This window comes from Tamandua tetradactyla, chromosome 26, assembly GCF_023851605.1.
Source record: "Tamandua tetradactyla isolate mTamTet1 chromosome 26, mTamTet1.pri, whole genome shotgun sequence".
NCBI classification, from domain to species: Eukaryota; Metazoa; Chordata; class Mammalia; order Pilosa; family Myrmecophagidae; genus Tamandua; species Tamandua tetradactyla.
In genome coordinates, this window is record NC_135352.1 from 27,031,551 (window position 1) to 27,053,054 (window position 21,504).

A 21,504-nucleotide genomic window follows, 5' to 3' on the forward strand; every position below is an offset into this window, starting at 1 on the left:
GAATGGAATGATATTTAAATGTTTTGTTTGTTATTTTTTTAATTAATAAAAAAGTTTAAAAAAATTAAATGGCAAAGATAGTTCAGTGATTTTTCCCTAGAATATCTCTTTTGGCTGTATTTCCTTCTCATTAATGCAGCATTTTATTGTTCAAAATAGTATCATGTAAATGAATAAATGTAGTTTTCCAATCACACTAAGGATCTCTTGAGTTTTCTCTTGACCACCAATCAGGAACCTTTCCTGCAAGCCTGTCCCTGATTGGTGGAAGTGAGCTCCGCCAATAGAATGCCAAGGAGTAAACAAACAAACAAAAAAGCATAGCAACAACTGAATTTGCCGTCTCCCTACCCTCAGCCTTAGGCCAACCTGGACTCCTTTATCCCCAATGAGGGGACCTCTACATTTTATATGAAGACTCTGATTTACCATTCAACTGTGATCCATCTTATAACATGGCGATCCAATACAGACGGGAGGATAAAACTGAACCACACAGCTAAAATAAAGTGTATTCCAAGGTAAACTCATCAGTCCCCGCTAGGGACAGCGGTTGACATGACCCATCCCGGATGCGCACTGCTAGCCAAAGAGGATTTGCAAACAGGTCTCATCATTAATTCCACCCTGTGGAAACAGACATGGAGGATAGCTGTGTGTCATACCTTCTTGGAGTCCTGGTTTCCTAGGAAAGAATATTTCACGTCCCAGAACTTGTAGTTTGTGGTCCTATCTCTAGGCAATACGGGAAGGGTGATTTTTATAACGAGGTCAAGTGGGAATGGGGTTACTTTTTGCACTTTCCTGGGGGAACTTATTTCTACCTTCTTATTTTTTATTCTTTACAGAATACACATTGTGGAGAAAGGATGAAGTTGACCAGTGAAAAGTTGCCCAAGAACCCCTTTTATACCTCTATCTCCCAGTATGCTGCTAATAACCAAAAACTCCTTCAATGGAAAAAGCAAAAGACTGGTACAAACCCTAATATTTAATCTTCCCTTGGAAAATATTTTCATCAAACTTAGTTATGTATGCTAGAGCAAAAGTCACCAGAAATATGGGTCTTACTGCTTTCAAGGAAATGGTTAATTGTACAGCCCTTTCTAGCTTTCTCACAAGAATCCATGAAACTGCTACTTAATTTATCTGATGGAAAATCATCAGTGTGGAATTCTCACAATTAGGTCCTGATTCTGATCCCGATTTTACTCTCAGGACTTAAGGACAGCCTTCTGGAAAAGAGAAGCCAGCTGTCACTTCTATTCAGGAAAGCAGTGCCATGCTTAACTTGAAGTTGACATTGAAAACTACCAATTTTTTCTAAAGACTTAAGAAATTAAATTGGAAGTGGTTATTTCATTTGGCTAAAGTAGTTCTAACTAAAGCTCAAATTAAGAATTTAATCTGCAGGGCAGCTCTGCTCAAAGAAAACCGAGTCCTTGGACATAGGCTGCGTTGCTAGGGCTCCTGCCTGGAAGCAAAGCAAACTTTGAAAAACTAATCAGCAAATCTTTCTTGATTGTCCAAAGCATGGTGCTAGGTACTCTGAAAAATGCAAAATATAAGGCATGACCCATGTTCTCCAGGAATTTACATTTTACTTTGAGAAGATGGAATAATATATGCATGGCAATGACACACGTCTCAAGGATTATGTGATGAGTGTCAGTCGAGGGACACTATAGGAAATAAGGCGAAAAAAGATCCTTGCAAGTAGGAGTAGATTAATAAAATGGTTGAAGATTAGTAGGAAGAAATTCTGGGTAAAGGAAACAGCAGGAGCAAAAACATGGAGACAAGATCTATTCAGAGGAAAGAGAATAGCTTAGTATAGCTGAAGCATATATTTTATGTTGGCACCAACAAGCCTCAGATACTTCCTGAAGAAATTCCCCCATAGGTTTGCCTGTGGGTTCAGAAGGCACTTTTGAAAATGTTCCCCCTACTTTTGCTGCAACCCTAAACCTGGCTATTCTAATGCTCTTTCTTTGTGCTAAGGAAGTGAGTTTTAGGAATGAGTATCAGAAAGGAAGCTAGTTTTAACAGAGTCAGATAAATTCTATATAATTTATTATTTCAAAAGAGAAAATTCATATTGTATAGTTAAATAGGTAATTGCATTCCTTTTTTTTTTTTAATCAGATCATTACAACCATGCTAATTTGGTGGATAAAGCATTGCAGCTCTTGAGGGAAAGAATAAGAAGAGGGGATTCGCTGGCATATTTCCTACGAGGCCAACTATATTTTGAAGAGGTGTCATTTTTGTTTTGTTTATATTTCGTATACGATTTGATATGCAAAGCAAATATTCCTGTAGAGTTCACTGCATTTTGATACCAGGGAAATCCTGTCCAACCACCTACATAATGGCCTTATAATGGAAGCCCGTAATAGTCCCTTCTAGTATAGTATGTTCATAAGAACTTCTAACTGCCAAGGAGCCTTACATGAATGACATATGATGTGTCCGTTTTCATAGGAAGTATGGGAGAAAGATACTTTCAGAGAATCACATGTTGGATTTTCTGTGTCTTCTCCCTAGCCAGAATATTACAAAGCTCAAGGTCATGAGCCATAATTGTGGATATCCTGCTGTTAACGTTTTCTCTGAGGCTTTGCCCCCACCTGCAGCCCCCACTCTGAAGTTTTCCAAACTCCAGCAGGGGTGGTTGATAGCTGGGCTCTCATTTCAAGAGAGGTTTGGCAATAGCCTAGAGAAGCCAGGAGAGCCTCGCCCGGATTCCTCCCAGTCCCTTCCCTCAGTTGTCAAATTTAGGTCTATTTAATGGATTTTACAGTGCGTTCGTTGCTGATGATATACTTGCAAATTCCATAAATTTGGGCCTGGCTTACATTGTTTTACTTGGTGCTACCAATTGAAATTTAAGTTAAATGTTGGTTGAGATTAGTTTAACATCACAATAGAAATAATTAAATATTTTCGGGGGGATTATAGGGGTGGTATGAAGAAGCATTAGAACAATTTGAAGAAATCAAAGAAAAAGATCATCAAGCAACTTACCAGCTAGGAGTCATGTATTATGATGGTCTGGGGACAACGGCAGACTCTGTAAGTTACTGTTTTTTGTTTTGTTTTGTTTTTTTAACTTTTCAAACTTTTTTTATTGTATACTATAACATAATTACAAAGTAAATAAAGAAAAAAGCAATCGTTTTCAAAACACTCTTCAACAAGTAGTTACAGGACAGATCCCTGAGTTTGTCATGGGCTACCATTCCATCGTCTCAGGTTTTTCCTTCTAGCCGCTCCAGAACATTGGAGGCTAGAAGGAGTAACCATTTTTTTTTTATCATCACAATCGACTTTTTTGTGAAAAATAACATGTATACAAAAAAGCAATACAATTCAAAGCACAGCACAATAATTAGTTGTAGAACAGATTTCATAGTTTGGTATGGGTTACAATTCCACAATTTTAGGTTTTTACTTCTAGCTGCTGTAAGATACTGGAGACTAAAAGAAATATCAATATAAGGATTCAACACTCATACTCATTTGTTAAACCCAACCTTCTCTGTATAACTCCACCATCACCTTTGATCTTTCTCCCACTCTTTATGGGTATTTGGGCTATGGCCCTTCCAACTTTTTCATGTTGGAAGGGGCTGCCAGTAATAAGGGGTAGGGAGATGGAACTAGCTGATGTTCTGGAGAGGTTGGGTCCTCTAGGTTGCAGGACTTATCTGGACCAGGGACCCATCTGGGTTGTAGGCTTCTGGAAAGTTACCCTAATGCATGGAACCTTTGTTGTGAATTATTGTTTTGTTCAAAATATTTGAGATTTCAATCTTAATGGAATAGTTGTACAATGAAAATGATCTATATTGTAATAATATACCCTTATCCTTATATTTTAATTATAATCTGTTGGCATTTTAAAGGACAGAGGTAGTGATTTTTGCATTTATCTGAAAAACAAAAATCAAGTTCTTTTTGTCCCTCTCTCCCTTCTTCATCCCCAATTCAATCCCAGGCTAACCTCTTCTATCCAAAACCCTTCCATATTTTTTAATTGACTAGATTCAGCTCTAAAAGAGAATAAGCTGCTTTTTAAACTTTTGGCACATTTCTGTTGAATGATCCTCCTCTAATGTTAGATATGATTCATCTTTCCAATAATCTATTTTCATGCCTACACTGAAGAGAGTTATTCTATTAGAATTGCTTCTGTATAGAATTGGTCACTATATTTTTGCTCAAGTGCTAAGTAGAGCATTTGTGGTAAAATGAACATTAGTAGCAAATTCTTGATATTGGATAGGTTTTAGAGCATACCTTGACTCTTCTGGGACATATAGTTCTACCATGATGTTCCCTTATTGAGGGGCAGGGACAGATGGGATGAGGGGGTGGGTGGCCATCATATAAGGGAAGGAAAAAGGGTGTATGGTGCTGATGGAAGGAGATTGGTAGGTTTAGAAGATGAGATAGTTCTTTTTTGATTGCTTTCATATTTTCAGTGGATAAGAAGCAATGCCATCATGAGAAAGTGAAGGGAAGGGGAGAGATGATTGGAAGTTGGAGGAGAGGAAAGAAAGTATGAAGTAGTCAGCTCAGAAAAAAAGTAGGAAAGAGTACTGATGAAGGACGTGTAGAATTACCTGTCGGTGCTGAAGGCCCACTGAGATGTAATAGCATGACTGTATGTTTTTCTCCAGCCACGTACAGCTGCTTAGGCAATGGTCCAAGGGTAAAGAGTTGGTTTTAACCATTATTGAGGTATCTTCCAGGCAAATTTGAAATGGATGAGAGAACTGAGGATATATAAAAGGAAGTGATCTCGGTGATGAACCGTGGAAACTAAGCTAGGTAAGGAGGAAAGGGAGAGCATAATGGGGTGATGGACAGTAAAAGACCAGAGGATCAAGGGATCAAAGTCCAAAAGAAAACAAAGGGTTGCTGCAAGGGGTATGCAGGACAAGATACACAGAGAGCTAAGAAGGCTAAGAGTAAGATGCTTGAAATGGATATTTTAGAGGCAGTACAGTTATTAATAATGCCAAAATCAAAGAAGTGATTGTGGAAGCGATTTGCTGACATGGACTACAGAAAAGATTGTTGAAATTAAGTGATCAAGGAACTCATCTTGGAATAAATCTAACAAGAGGCATACAAGACCTTTATGGAGAAAACTTTAAACTTTATTTAGAGAAACTGTTTAAAGAACTAAATACAAGGAGAGGTATTATGTTCGTGGATTAGACAACTCAATAGTGTAAAGATGTTATTTCTTCCCCAAATGGACCTATAGATTCAATGCAATTGCGATTAAAATTCCGATAGTTTTGTTTGTTAGGTGGAATTTGACAAACCAGTTCTAAAATTTATATGGAAATGGAAATGGTCAAGATACTCTTAAAGAAAGATAAGATGGTGGATATTAAGCCAGATGTTAAGCCTTGAGATGACACTCTGGTAAATGAGAGAGACTGATGCAGAGATAGGCATCAAGACCAAGGGAACAGAATAGAAACAGAAGCAGAGTCACAAATAAATACGTGTTACATGACAGAGGTGGCATTTCAGATAAGTGAGGAAAGAATTTCCTTTTTACAAAATGGTTGTTAGGACATTAAATATTCACAAGGAAAGAAATAAAACTTGACTCATACCTCATATGACATACAAAAAGCAATTCCAGATTCATTACTTAAAAATAAAAGGCAAAACTATCCATATTAAGTTTTTAGGTGATGATATAGGACATTATCTTTATGATCTGTGAATACTGCCTAGAAAAGACAAAAAAAAATACTAAACATAAAGGGGAAAAGGATAAATTCAACTGCATTAAAATTAAGTTCATTTCATCAAAAGATGCCATAAAATGGGTGAAACAAGTCACACGTTAGGATATATTAGCAACTCATATAATCCATAAATACCACTATTTAAGAACTCCCCCAAATTAATACAAAAACAATAACCATCCCTGTAGAAAAATGGATTTCACCATTTCTTAAGTCTTTGCATTAATGTTCATTTTTAAAACATTTTTATTGTGAAATATAACATATATACAAAAAAAAGGAGTACATTTTAACAATTAGTTGTAGAACAGATTTCAAAGTTTGGTATGGATTACAGTTCCACAATTTCAGGTATTTCCTTCTAGCTGCTCTAGGAAATATCAACACAGTGATCCAGCAGTCATCATTTGTTAAATCTTATCTTCTCTATTGCAACTCCTCCTCCTCCTTTGGTAATCTTTAGGGATATTTGGGCAATGACCATTCTAATTTCTTCATGTTTAAAAGGGGTATCGACATTATGGGGTAAGGGATGCAACTGGTTGATGCTATTGAAGAGACTGGGAACTCTGGGTTTTAGGGCTCATCTGGCCTAGAAACCATCTAGAGGTTTTAGGTTTCTGAAGAATAAACTTAATGAGTGAAACTTTTATAGAGTCTCAGATAGGGCCCTGGGTATTCTTTAGGGTTTAAAGGAATACTGTTGGTTGGGGCTTAGCATACCATGGCAATTAGCAATCTCTCACTGAAGCTTGCATGAGAGTAACCTCCAGAATAGCCTCTCGAATCTTTTAGCAATCTCTTAGACACTGATACCTTTTTTGTTACATTTCTTTCCCTCCCTTTGGTCAGTTAGGCATTGTTGATCTCATGGTACCAGGGCCAAGCTCATCCCTGGGAGTCATTTCCCATGTTGCCAGGGAGACTTAACCACTGGATGTCATGTCCCACATAGTATGGAGGGTAATGACTTTACTTACAGAGTTGGGCTTAGAGTGAAAGAGGCCACATCTGAGCAACAAAAGAGGTTCTCTGGCATAATTGTTGGTAGGCTTAACTTCTCCATTACAGAAATAAGTTTCATAAGTGTAAGCTTCAAGATCAAGGCTTGGCCTATGAAGTTAGGAGTGACTAATGTTGGGGAGAGTGTTAGGGATTTCCCAGGCAGCACATTCTTTCCCCAGTCCCTCAGGGGACTTTGATGATACTTTTTGATTATCTCTCCAACATAGCCTGGGTATTACATGAATGCAAGACCTTGTTCCCAGTTACAGGTTCCATGTGTTTAGGTTAACAGACAGGTTAAGTTAGATTGTATGCTACAGAGAATTTAGGTTTTGGTCAAAATAAATCTTTCTTCCTTTGGTCTCATACACTAGGTGAAGTGCTAAAATACAGACAATATCCTCCCTTACCCTGTATTCTGATTTACCTTGGTCTCTATCAGATCGGCTTTGTTCTTACCTCTAATTGAAGCCTGATCTCTTTTCAGCTTCTTTAACAGATGCTAGAAGTAGCTATGCTGACTTTCAGGGCTGCAGAACTCCAGCTCTGAGCCTCAGGTGTCACACAGGTACCCAAAGTGCCAGGAAAATACCAGGTTTTACACATATAGCACAGCCTCTCGGAATTTAGAAATAACACTTAAAGCTCAAGGATAAATGCTGTAAGGGTATATAATCTAGGCCCCAATTTTAAGTATTTTTGTAGAAGAGACCATAAACGATTTGTCCTTTGTTTCTGGCTTAACACAGTGTCCTCATGGCTCATTCACCTCGCTGCATGCCTCCCGGCTTGGTTCCTTTCTGTAGGGGCACAGTATTCCATCATACGTGTACACCCCAGCGTGCCCTTCTCCTTCTCAGTTCCATCATACGTGTGCACCCCAGCGTGCCCTTCTCCTTCTCAGTTCCATCATACGTGTGCACCCCAGCGTGCCCTTCTCCTTCTCAGTTCCATCATACGTGTGCACCCCAGCGTGCCCTTCTCCTTCTCAGTTCCATCATACGTGTGCACCCCAGCGTGCCCTTCTCCTTCTCAGTTCCATCATACGTGTACACCCCAGCGTGCCCTTCTCCTTCTCAGTTCCATCATACGTGTGCACCCCAGCGTGCCCTTCTCCTTCTCAGTTCCATCATACGTGTACACCCCAGCGTGCCCTTCTCCTTCTCAGTCCCATCATACGTGTACACCCCAGCGTGCCCTTCTCCTTCAGTTCCATCATACGTGTGCACCCCAGCGTGCCCTTCTCCTTCTCAGTTCCATCATACGTGTGCACCCCAGCGTGCCCTTCTCCTTCTCGGTTCCATCATACGTGTGCACCCCAGCGTGCCCTTCTCCTTCAGTTCCATCATACGTGTGCACCCCAGCGTGCCCTTCTCCTTCTCAGTCAAAGTACCCTTTGGCCACCATTGGGTTTCATGAATAATGTGGCCATAAATATCAGTGTGCAAATGTCTATTTGAATCCCTGCTTTCAGGTTGCTGTTTTTTTTAGTATATTCCCACTAACGGGATTTCCTAATCATATGGTGACACTATATTTAACCTCCTGTGGGTCTACAGTACCCTTCAGAGGTACCCTCCCAACGTCGAATAGATCTACTTCTCTCTCCACAGTTTCTCTAGCACTTGAATCTTTTTGCTTACTTATTTATTTATTTATTTTGGTTCTTCGGATTTTGTTGAGATATACCATATAGCATATGTTTTATTCAAAATAAACAATGTTTCCCAGTATCCTCAAATTATCGTACGATCATCACTCTCAATTTTAGACAGTTTTCATTGCTCTAATGAGAAAAATGATAGACACACCCACACCAAAGAGAAAATCCAAAACTCCCCTTAACTCTTGTCCCCCCCTCACCAATTATTTACCCTTGGTATTGTCATGGTACTGGTAATGTATTCCCGCCATAGCATGTAATAAATGATTTTTCCCATATACCCTTGCATTATTAACTCTTTGTACAAGTGTCGTCTATTTGGACATGCAGGAACAGTCTATAAGTTCATGCAGGAACTTATTTATATTTATAGTGTTAATTGGTGAGGTATATGGCTCTAAATAACCCTTTCCAATCATAATCACCTTCAATATTGACACTATTACTCATAAAACCACTAGTGAACCACCATAACCTCTATGCATCCCCATACTTCTAAGTTCAACCTCTTTAACTAGGCTGTAAATGTTAGGTAACTGTTTCCCTTTTCCTAGCTTCTATCTCTAGGCCCCCTGTATTCTACATTTTAAGACTCTGAGTTTACATTTTCCAGGGGGTTTATATTCGTGAAATCATACAGTATCTATCCTCTTGTTTCTGGCTTATTTCGCACAGCATATGTCCTCAAGATTCACACACGTTATCATATGCTTCAGGACCTCTTTTCTTTTTGCTGCTGCATAATATTCCATCATATGTATATACCACATTTTATTTATTCACTTGTCCATTGATGGGCACTTGGATTGTTTCTGTATTTTGGCAATTGTTAATAATGCTGCTATGAATATTGGTATACAAATTTCTGTTCGTGAGACTGCATTTAGCTCTTCTGGGTATATACCGAGTAGTGGTATTGCTGGGTCGTAGGGCAACTCGATATTTAGTTTTTTGAGGAACCGCCAAACTGTTTTCCATAGTGGCTCTACTATTACACATTCCCACCAGCAGTAATAAGTGTTCCACTTTCTCCACATCCCCTCCAACATTGGTAGTTTCCAGTTTGTTTAATGGCAGCCACTCTTGTAGGTGTAAGAGGATATTTCATTGTGGTTTTGATTTGCATTTCAATTACAGCTAATGAAGATGAACACCTTTTCTTGTGCTTTTTAGACACTTGTATTTCCTCTTTGGAAAAATGGCTATTCATATCCTTTGACAATTTTATAATTGGGTTGTTTGTTCTTTTGTTGCTGAGTTTTATGATTTCTTTATATATATATTGGATATCAAACCCTTATCAGATATATAGTTTCCAAATATTTTCTCCCATTGAGTTGGCTGCCTCTTCATCTTTTTGGCAAAGTACTTTGAGGCACAGAAGCATTTGATTTTGAGGAATTCCTATTTATTCTTTCATTGCTTGTGCTTTGGGTGTAAGGTCTAAGGAGCTACCTTCTATTACTAGGTCTTGAATATGTTTCCATATATTTTCTAGGAGTTTTATGGTCCTGGCTCTTATATCTAAGCCTTTGAACCACTTTGAATTGATTTTTGTATAGGGTATGAGGTAGGGCTCCTCTTTCCTTTATATATATGTATATATCATTTATTATAACCTCTTTACAGATATCCAGTTTATCCATACCCATTTACTGAAAAGACTTCGGTGGACTTGGGGGCCTTGTGAAGGATCAACTGGCCATAGATCTGGTGGTCTGTTTCCAAACTCTCAGTTTTATTCCATGGATCAATATGTCTGTCTTTGTTCAATACCATGCTGTATTGACCACTGTGGCTTTATAATAAGCTTTAAAATCAGGAAATATAGTCCTCCCATTTCATTTTTATTTTTTAGGATGTTTTTGGCTATTCAACTCCCCTTTCCCTTCCAAATAAATTGATAACTACCTTTTCCAAGTCTTCGAAGTAGGCTGTTGGAATTTTGAATGGTATTGAATTGAATCTGAAGATCAGTTTGGGTAGAATTGACTTCTTAATGTCATTTAACCTTCCTAACTATGCACATGGAGTATCTTTCTACCTGTTTAGGTTTTCTTTGATTTTTTTTTAGCAATATTTTACAGTTTTCTGTGTACAGGCCGTTTACATCCCTGGTTAAGTTTACACTTAGATACTTGATTTTTTTAGTTGCTTTTGTGAATGTAATTTTTTTCTTAATTGTCTCCACAGTTACGCCATTACTTGTATATAGAAACAGGACTGATTTTTGCTCATTAATCATGTATCCCACCACTTAGCTGAATTTGTTAGCTCAAATAGCTTTGTTGTAGATTTATCAGGATTTTCCAAGTATAGAATCATGTCATCTGCAAATATTGAAAGTTTTACTACTTCCTCTCTGATTTGTATGACTTTTATGCCTTTGTCTTGCCTGATTGCTCTAGCTAGAGCTTCTACCACAATGTTGAATAATAGTGGTGACAGTGGGCATCCTTGTCTTGTTCCTAATCTCAGAGAAAAGGCTTTCAGTCTCTCACCATTGAATATGATGCTGGCTGTGTGTTTATCATACATACCCTTTATTATATTTAGGAAGTTTCCTTCATTTCCTACATTTTGAAGTGTTTTTATTAGAAAAAGATGTCGAATTTTGTTGAGTGCTTTTCAGCATCAATAGATATGATCGTGTGATTTTTCCCTTTCAACTTGTTAATATTTTGTATGACATTAATTGACTTTCTTATGATGAACCACCTTGCTTGTCTGGAATAAACCCCACTAGGTCATGGTGTAAAATTCTTTTAATGTGCCATTCGATCCAACTTGCGAGCATTTTGTTGAGAATTTTTGTATCTATGTTCATTAGAGAGATGGGCCTGTAGTTTTCTTTTCCCATAGTATCTTTATCCAGTTTTGGTATTAAAGTAATGTTAGCTTCATAAATGTTTACGTAGTGTTCTTTTTCCTTCCATTTTTGGAAAAATTTGAAAAGGAATGGTGTTCTTTTTTTGAATATTTGATAAAATTCCCTTGTGAAGCCATGTGGCCCTGGCTTTTCTCTGTAGGAAGATTTTTGATGACTGATTGAATCTCGTCACTTCTGATTAAGTTCGTGTGTTTCTAGGAATCGATCCATTTCATCTAAGTTGTCTTGTTTTTTGGTGTATAGTTGTGCATAATAGCCCCTTAGTATTGTTTTTTTTTTAATTTCTTCAGTGTCCATGGTAATGGCCCCCTCTTATTTCTGATTTTATATATTTGTATTCTCTCTCTTTTTTCCTTTTGTCAGGCTAGCTTAGGGTCCATCAATTTTATTGATTTTCTCAAAGAACCAACTGTTGGTTTATTGATTCTTTCCATTGTTTGTGGTTGCTGTGGTTCACCAATTCATTTATTTATGATTTAATCTTTATTTCTCTTCTTCTATTTACTTTTGGATTGGTGTGATTTTCTTTCTCTAGTTCCTCCAGGTGAGCAATTAAGTCCTCAATTTTTGCTCTTTCTTTTTTTTTAATATAGGCATTTAGGGCAGTAAGTTTCCCTTATGGGATGCCTTTGCCACATCCCATAAGTTCTGATATGTTGTATTCTCATTTTCATTTGTCTCCAGATATTTACTGATTTCTCTTGCAGTTTCCTCTTTGGCCCACTGATTGTTTAAGAGTGTGTTATTCAATCACCATATATTTATGAAAGTTCTGGTTCTTTGTTAGTTATTGTTTTCTACCTCCATTCCATTGTGGTCAGAGAAAGTGCTCTGAATAATTTTGCCCTTTTTAGATGTATTAAGACCTGTTTTGTACCCCAGCATGTGAACTATTGTGGAGAACATTCCATGAGTACTAGAGAAGAATGTATATCCTCATGTCTTTGGGTGTAATGATCTCTATATGTATGTTTTAATTCATTTATCTCATTGTTTAGTGTTCTAGTTTGCTAGCTGCCAGAATGCAACACACCAGAGACGGATTGGCTTTTAATAAAAGGGGATTTATTTTGTTAGTTCTTCAGAGGAAAGGCAGCTAACTTTCCACTGAAGTTCTTGCTTTCGTGGGAAGGCACAGGATGGTCTCTGCTGGCCTTCTCTCCAGGCCCCTGGGTTCCAACAACTTTCCCCGGGGTGACTTCTTTCTGCATCTCCAAAGACCTGGGCTGAGCTGCAAGTGCTGAGATGAGGAATGCCGAGCTGCTTAGGCTGTGCTACATTGCGCTCTCTCATTTAAGCACCAGCCAATTAAGTCAGACGTCACTCATTGCAGCAGACGCCTCCTAGCCGACTGCAGATGTAATTAGCAACAGATGAGGTTCACACACCATTGGCTTATGTCCACAGCAACAAGACTAGGTATGCTCGCCTGGCCAAGCTGACAACTGAATCTAACTAACACATTTAGGTTCTCTATTTCCTTATTGATCCTCTGTCTGGTTGTTCTGTGTATGGGAGAGAGTGGTGTATTGAAGTCTCTGACTATTTCTTTTTTTGGGGGGGTGGTGAGTAATGATGCGTGGGCTGGGAATCAAACCTGCATTTCCTGCATGGCAGGTGAGCCTTCTACCACTGAACCACCCATGCACCCCGGAGTCTCCCATTATTGTTGTTGAATCTTCTATTGTTCCCTTCAGTTTCGCAGATGTTTGCCTCAAGTACTCTGGAGTTCCTTGATTGGATGTATAAACATTTACGATTGTTGTTTCTTCTTGGAGAATTGCCCCTTTTATTAATATGTAGTGTCCTTGTCTCTTATGACATCTTTGCATTTAAAGTCTGTTTTGTCTGAGATTAGTATAGCTACTCCTGCTTTCTGTTGGTGACGGCTTGCATAGAATATCTTTTTCCATCCTTCCACATTCAATCTGTTTGTATCCTTGGGTCTTAGATGAGTCTCTTGGAGACAGCATAAGATGGCTCATATTTTTTACCATTCTTACAATTTCTATCTGTTGATCGGTGAGTTTAGTCTATTAACATTCAAAGTTATTACTGTAAAAACAGTTCTTGAATCTACCGTAATCACTTTGATTCTACCAGTCTTGAATGGTAGATTCAAGAGCCATGTATATTTGTCAAATAAATATATATATGTCAGATCTATATATATTTCCCCCCTCTCTTTTTATACTTTAAGTTACCCTTACTAATCCTCCTCAATTCTGTGCCCTCCTCCACATCTCTCTCCTGTCTTTTTTTTTTTTCAGCCAAGAGAACACCCCTTAGTATTTCTTCCACAGTAGGTCTCTTGTTAAATATTCTCTCAGCATTTCTTTGTCTGCGAAAATTTAAATCTCTCTCACTTTTCCCATATATTTATTTATTTTTGCCTGGGCAGGCACTGAGAATTGAACCCGGGTCTCTGGCATGGCAGCGAGAACTCTGCCTGCTGAGCCACATGGCCCGCCCTCTCGCTCTCTCACTCTTGAAGGACAGCTTTGCTGGATAAAGAATTCTTGGCAGGAAATTTTTCTCTTTCAGAACCTTAATTATATCATAACATTGTCTTCTTACCTCCATAGTACCTACGGGTGGTCCAAGCTTACCCTTATATGTCTTCCCTTGTGCTCAGTGAATCATTTTTCTCTTCCTACTTTCAGGATTTTCTGCTTCTCTTCAGCATTTGGGAGTCTGATTAGTATGTGTCTTGGAGTGGGTCTATTTGGATTTATTCTATTTGGAGTTTGCTGGGCTTCTTTGATTTGCATGTTTATGTCCTTTATAAAAGTTGGGAAGTCTTCCCCGATTATCTCCTCAAATAATCTTCCTAGCTCTTATCTCTTCTCTTCTCCTTCTGGCACGTGAACAATTCTTATATTTGTGCACTTTGTGCTGTCCATCATTTCCCTGAGATCCAGTTCACATTTTTTCATCTTTTTCACCATTTGTTCAGTTGTGAATTCAGTTGGCCTGTCCCCTAGCTCACTTGTTCTTTCTTCTGCCTCTTCAAATCTGTCTCTGGTATATTTTAAATTTAATCTACAGTCTCTTTCATTTCCATTAGAATGGCTATTTTTCTGTTTATTCTTTCAATAATATTCTTTATGTACATCTAATGTCTTCTTGATATCCTTTATGCTTTAGCCCATGCATTGAAGTTATTTAGGAGATTTATAGAACATCTTTGATTAGTAGTTCCAAAGTCTGTGTCATCCCTGGTGTTTTAATTTGGTCGTTTGGCTAGGCCATATCTTCTTGCTTCTTCATGTGCTCTGTGATTTTCTATTGACTTCATGGCATTTGATAATCTTGATAAGGTTATTTTGAAAGTTGATTTCTCTTACTCATCTAAGATTGTGGACTTGCTTGTGTTTGCATTGAAGGTCTCCTTTTGCACTTGGTTTTCCAGTAATTCCCTGCCAAACCAAGGCTGGGGCCTCCTGCAGGAGGGACTAGTCTAATTGAAGATCTGTTAAAAGTTAGACAGAAAGGTTAATTTGCCAGACTGCACTTTGCGCGTTTTCCCAGCAGATGGCGCTCTTGGACCACTTCTTCCCCTCAGGTCCACCTCTCCCCAGCTAAGTCCGCTGGCAGGGCTGGGACCCAACCAGGTGCAAGGTCTTGGTGTGCGCTGAAAGCTGCCAACCCCAAGGCTGCAGGGGTGGGCAATGCACATTTCGGTGGAGAATCTGCTTGTGGACCCAGTATGCCTGGTCCCCAAGTTCCCGCGTGGATGACCTTAGGCTGTTGGACTAAATATTTCAACTTCCCCTGACCACAGCCAGCCTGGAGTGTCTGGTGGTGAAGTGCTGCTTCGCTTCCTCGTCCTGCCTCTCTGCCTGTGCATGCCATGAGGGCTCCGGGCCTCTGTGGAGACAAGATAGAGATAGTGCTACCCAGAGAGTCTCCTTCACTGGCCAATTGTCAGGTCAGCTCAGTTCTGTGTCCACCCTCCCGCCCCAAGGGGAGGGCCCCCCAGTTGCAGCCAAATCCAGGTACCCGCAGCAGCCTGCCTCAGTGGCAGGGACGGGCACTGTGCACCTCAAGGTCTCTGTGCATAGGTAAGGCAAGTCTGCTGGCTGCTGGGTTCACAGGAGCTCCTGGATGCAGAGCTAGGAGGAAAGATCTCCCAAGCTGAGACGGCGGTGGGCATGTGGTGGCCGTGTGGTGGCCGTGTGGGAGCAGGCTGCTCCTTTAGCACCTGCCCTGGCCTGTGCATTGCAGCCCACCCCAGTGCAGTCTCAGCTGGGTAAACTCACCCCATCCTCTCAATCAGTTTCTCTGCTTTTTCATCCAGGTTTCCCTATGTAATGTAGAAGTCCCTCTCTGGTCACTTGTACCCTGGAACTGTCGTCTCAGTCCTTTTGCTGTTACTTCTTGAATTGTTCCACGGAGCATGGGTGTACTCAGCCTATCCTATTTGCCATCTTCCCAGAAATTAAATGTTCTTTTTTCTTTTTTTTTGGCATGGGCAGGCACCAGCAATCGAACCTGGGTCTCTGGCATGGCAGGTGAGAATTCTGTCACTGAGCCACTGTCGCATTGCCCTAAATGTTCATTTCTGATGAGACCTATCCTGGCTACTTTATTTAAAAATTGCAATCTACACAGCACCCAAAACCACACACTCCTAAGCACCATTTACTGTCTTCTAATGTACCATATAACTTATTCATTATGTCTATTAGTTTGATGTCTCCCCTTCCCCAAAGAATTATAGGATGTAAGCTCCATAAGGGCAGAGGTTTTGACTGACTTTGTTTATGAGTGTATTCCAAGCATCTAAAAACAGTGCCTGGTATAACAGTAAGCACTGATTAATAGTGAATGAGTGAACAAATGTCAATCGGTTCTAACATTTTATGGTGACGTTCAGGTATTCAAAAAATCTCCCTCAGTCACAGGTCCAAATTCCTGGGAAAGTGATTCATTGACCCAGCCTGGGCTGTGTCCTCACCCCTAGTGCATGAACTCTGGCCGTGGGATGGGTCGGGCACCAGTGCAGCCCATGGGCATAGAGCAATGAGGTGGTGGCGGAGACGCAGGAGCATCCCGAGGAAAGGGTGCTGGCATGGGTGTCCACGACAGAGGGCCTCGCTGCACCTTTTGTGTACACATTTGCCCGTTCCTGGTGACTAAATCGAGTTGAAGGGTAGAGCCACCAACACTTTTTTTTCTATAGTTGATGGAGGCAGAAAGTTTTCTCTCCTCCATCCTCAAATGCTTTCTTCCCTGCCCTTGTATAAGGCTAACAATGGGAACTGTACTTAAAATTAAATTCCTGAAATTCATAATTGTCACACATTTCTCAGAATTCTAATGAACAGTTTCATTAAATGCAAGATATGTTAACATGTACTTTAACAGCACATAGAATCCATGACTACATCGTCCTGTTTTTCTCCAACTTTACGGCCACTTCCTCTTAATTGCCTTTATCATGCTCTTCTCATTTATCTAAATATTAAAGTACATCAGAGCTCAGGCCTTGGCCCTCTTTGGCCCTCTTCTGCCCTCTCTCCCTGAGGAAGCTTCTCTAGTCCTTTGGCTAATGCCGTCTGTTCCTTAAAAAGACTCTCAAATTAGGTGGCTTCAGACCAGAACCTCTGTCTGAAACCTATACACCCAGTATTTAATAAGCTTCTCCCTGTTTCTTTCATTCCACATTCGATTCATCTACAATTCTATTAGTTTTATCCATTCTAACACCTTTTAATCCTTTCTTTAATAGCAGCCAGAGTGAGCTTTTAAAAAACTAAATAAAAGCACGCCAATCCCTTGCTTAAAATATTCAATGGCTTTGCAAGTATTCTTGAAGTCACAATCAATCCCTTGGTGTTTTAGTTTGTAAGCTGCTGGAATGTGATATACCAGAAATAGAATGGCTTTTAAACAGGGAATTTAATAAGTTATTCGTTTATAGTTGTAAGCCTGTAAAATTGTCCAAAGTTAGGCATCCAAGGAAAGGTACCTTAATTCAAGAAAGACTGATGGATCAGGAACCCTCTGTCAGCTGGGAAGTCATGTGCTGGCATCTGCTGGTCCCTTGCTCCTGGGCTCCGTTGCCTTCAGTCTCTGTTCCTGAGGGGGCTCCTCACTTTGTTTCTCCAAGGCTGGCCTTCATCTCTTGGCTTCCCTTGGCTCTCTCCACGTTCTGGCTGGCTTAACATCTTATGGTGATGTCTACTGGGCTCCAAGCATCTCCAAACATGTGTGTCTCTGTTCTCTAAGTGTTGGTATCTGTGTCAGCTCTGGGCTCTGTTAGCTCTGAAGCTTCTGTCATTCTGAGGTTTCTCCAAAATGTTTCCCCTTTTAAAGACTCAAGTAAACTAGTCAAGACCCACATGGAATGGATGGAGTCCCATCTCCATCTAATCAAAAGGTCACATCCACAATTAGGCATGTCACATCTCCATGGAGATTATTTAATCAAAAGCTTCTGCCCTTCCATATTGAATCAGGATTAAAAGAAATGGCTGCCCCCACAAGATTGGATCAGGATTAAAATATGACTTTTCTGGGGTACATAATAGTTTCAAACCAGCACACTTAGCTTGACTCCAGGGTCCCGCATGGTCAGATTTCTGCCTTTTCCCGAAAGCTCACGTCCTAATATTTTCTGTTCCTCGTTACTTTTCAGCTCCACTGGCCCCTTCCTGTTCCTTGAGGACACTGAGGCTTCTTCCCACCCCGGGGCCTGGCACCCTCCACGTGCCAGCTAAGTACAGCGGCCATCGTTCACAGAGAGGGCCCTGCACAGGAGGCGCCTTCCCTGGGCATCCTGTAGAAAGCAGCGCCGTCCCGTGCCCCCCAGTTTACTCTCCATATTGTCCCATTTCCTCCTTCATAGCTCTTTTGTAGATAATACAGTTTGTAGTTGTCTTGTTTATCTTCTCTCTCCCTCATTAGAACATAAGTACGGGGGTTGGGGGGGAGGTTAGGCCCCCAGCTTGTACAGTTCACCCCTGCAGCCCCAGCTCTGGGTGTGTGCCTGTACCCCATAAGGTAAGACACAGCTGCCAAGTTCATTAATTTAAAAAATATTTCATTACTGTTTCTCCTGGACACTGATGAGCAACCTCATAGGAGCCATGTGAGAATTTTACTTTCTCACACAATGAGGCTCGGGGCTCAGGGCTCGGGGTGGGGTGAGGTGGGGAGTTGTTCCAGTAAATGCCGATAAATTACGAGCAAAAACCCTTAGTATGTGCTACTTTGTCTGATTGTGATGTGGGTTGTTATGTTCTTTTCCTTCACAGTATATGTTTTGTGTTTTGACTATTTCCATAGTAATACAGGTTTTTTACTTTACTGTTTCTTGTTTAAAAATATTTGGGGGCGGGCCGCGGTGGCTCAGCGGGCAAGAGTGCTTGCCTGCCATGCCGGAGGACCCCGGTTCGATTCCCGGCCCCAGCCCATGTAAAAAACAAACAAACAAACAAAATATAATAAAACAAGAAAATGTTTAAAAATGTTTCCCTTCCTTCCATCCTTCCTTCCTTCTCTCTGTCTTTCCTTCCCTTCCTCCCTCTCTCTTTAAAAAAAAAAAAAAAAAATATTTGGGAATATTGATGTCTATTTATGCCAGCTCTCCAGAAAGAGACAAGTTAGATGAGCTGGGTAAGTTTTTATCAGCATGTGTGAATGTCAACACATTCCCATTTTTAAATGGAGTTGCAGCCCTAAATAAAACAATTTATCTTAGATTCTCCCCTCTTCCTTGTCATCTGTCTTCTATATGGATGCCCCATTTCCTGGTACTATTTTAATGCTTTCTCTTGGTGCACAGGGAATCTCACTGCCTCTGAGTTCTCAGGGCCCTCCCAACTCAAAATTGTTTGTTTCCATCACAATTAATCTGCCCCCTGTCCTTTGGCTTCAGTGTCTCACTTCTCTGACAAGTGATTTATCTACATTTAGTTTGCTTCTTTATAGTAGCACAGATGCTCTTAGTAAGAAATTCCTTGGTACAGATAGACAATTCTTTCTGGTCCATAAAATCCTTAATTTTGTAATTTTTTAACTTTCTTGAAATCCCCCAATTTCCCCTGCAACACCCCCTCCCTTTAATAACATATAACCCTGCAAATTAACTTGTACCTTTCTGAACTCATTTTCAGGAATAATCACTTGAATAAACTGGGATTCAAATTGTAAAAAGAAGCATTCCCTTGACCCACAGCTCACCTCTCTTTTCCTCCCTTTAAAGTCAACTTACAGAAAGTTGTCTACCCAAGCAGCCTCCCCTTTTCTGATTTACTCATAAACTCATTCTAATTTGGGATTCCACAGAAACTAGTCAGAGCACCACAGATTTTCTTGCTGTCCAATCCACAGGTCAGTTATCTATGGTTATAGCCCTCACTTTCACAGCAAGTTTTACAGATGACCTCTCCCTCTCTCCCCAACCTCTGGGCTCCCGTTGGCATCTGTGAATGACCTACCTCCAACTCACTCATCTGGGTTGCTCCCTAGTTGCTCCCTACATCTCTGGCCACCCTTCTCTATCATTTTTGCTCAGCTTTCCTTTTTTTTTCCCATGGGCAGGCACCAGGAATCGAACCTGGATCTCCAGCATGGCAGGTGAAAACTCTGCCTGCTGAGCCACCATGGCCCACCCTCAGTGTTCCTTCTGTTCATGGCCTCTAAATGCTGTCCTATCTGAGAGTTTAGTCCTGGGCTCCTCTTCTCTGCATCCAGTTACATTTCTAAAATGTGACATTCCTATGCCTCCTTGGCTGAATTGCCACAATTGAACATATATATACTTAGCATATATGTTTGAGTACAAAGAAAATCACAATAACTACCTTCTACCCACCTCTCAAAAGAAAAGTTAAATAAAATGTATTCAATTTCCCAAAACCACTCTGTTTCAGTTTCCTAGGCTGCTCAAAGCAATACCATGAATGGGTTGGCTTAAGCAATGGGAGTTTATTCGCTTGTGGTTGAGACTGGGAACGTGTCCCAGTCCAGGCATGATCAAGGCGATGCTTTCTTCCCAAAGGCTGGAAGCCCGAGAGCCTCAGCTCCTCTCCCCCATGGCAAGGCGCAGGGCAGCACCTGCCGGCTTCTCCCTTCTCATCTGGGTTTTGCTGATTTCGGCTACTTGCATCTGCAGCTTTCTCTCCCTCTCGTTGTATTCTTTCTGTTTGTAAAGTACTCCAGGAAGAGGGTTACGTCCAATCCGAGTGACGCGGATCCTACCTGAAGTGATGTGGCGTCACCACCACCGCACCCTCTGGTTTCATGCATGGGGAAGTCAGAGCTACCAGGCTAATCCAAATTCTTCGTGACTTTTTTTCTTCCTACCAAATTCTTATTCTCTACTCTTCCTCATTGTGGCTGTTCCTTTATATCTGCCCTGGCGCGGGTCACCGCCTACTCTTTTCTCTTGATGGTTTCTCATAAAATGTAGGTCCTTCTTGCCTAGGGTAAAACTGAATTAGCTGGATCATCCAGTTAACCCAAGATAAAGGAGCAGAGGCGAAATGCTTTTACTTACTTTTCACCTTCTTTCATTTACTTACTGGATTGTTCTACTGATTTGGTGCATAGCCTGGTTGAGCCTAGTAGGATTTTCATGGTATACCTGAAACATTTGTTTCCTTCAGGGTCCCTAAAAAGTTTGTTTTTCCACAGTGATCAGAATACCATATGACCATCAACATTTTTGGAAGCTACAAATGGAATTTGGGGAAAAGAGGAAAAAATGATAAAGCAACCAATTTGGGTTGAGATAAGATTGTGGTGAGCACAAGTTCACTTATTTTAGTTTTTCTTACCCCATCTCACAATCAGAAATAGGAAAAGATTTTTTTTTACATTTTCTTTAGCAAAAGGCAGTATTAATTTGAATGAACTTAGTGCCAGGTTGCAAGGGATAATAGGTTTCTGTAATTTGTGGCCGACAGAAATTAGGCAGTAATTCATTAGGCAGTAGCTCTGCCCCTCCCTTGCCAGTGCTTCTAGTTTCCAGAAATATTATTTCTGTATTTTATCTTTCAACACTCCCTCAATTTAATTGTATATATTAAATGCAATCAGAATAAAATTTCCTACAATATATATATGGCATTTGACAAGCTGATTCTTAAAATTCATATGACTAGAAAATAAACAATAGTCAAGTTAATTTTGAAGAAAGAACAAGGGTGGTGAGGCTT

General features: G+C 40.3%; 1 protein-coding gene across 8 annotated transcripts in view; it reads left to right on the plus strand.

The window, feature by feature from the left end:
• LRP2BP (LRP2 binding protein) overlaps positions 1–21,504 on the plus strand; it is a 46,271-nt gene that overhangs the window by 11,024 nt on the left and 13,743 nt on the right. For 6 of the 8 annotated variants that reach the window (XM_077144261.1, XM_077144260.1, XM_077144266.1 and 3 more), the window contains 3 exons: positions 849–975; positions 2,146–2,258; positions 2,962–3,075. In XM_077144261.1, the coding sequence (XP_077000376.1) occupies positions 849–975; positions 2,146–2,258; positions 2,962–3,075 (354 nt within the window). Of the gene's footprint in view, positions 1–303; positions 522–848; positions 976–2,145; positions 2,259–2,961; positions 3,076–21,504 lie in introns of those variants that run through there. The other 2 variants (XM_077144265.1, XM_077144267.1) reach the window with 2 other exon arrangements.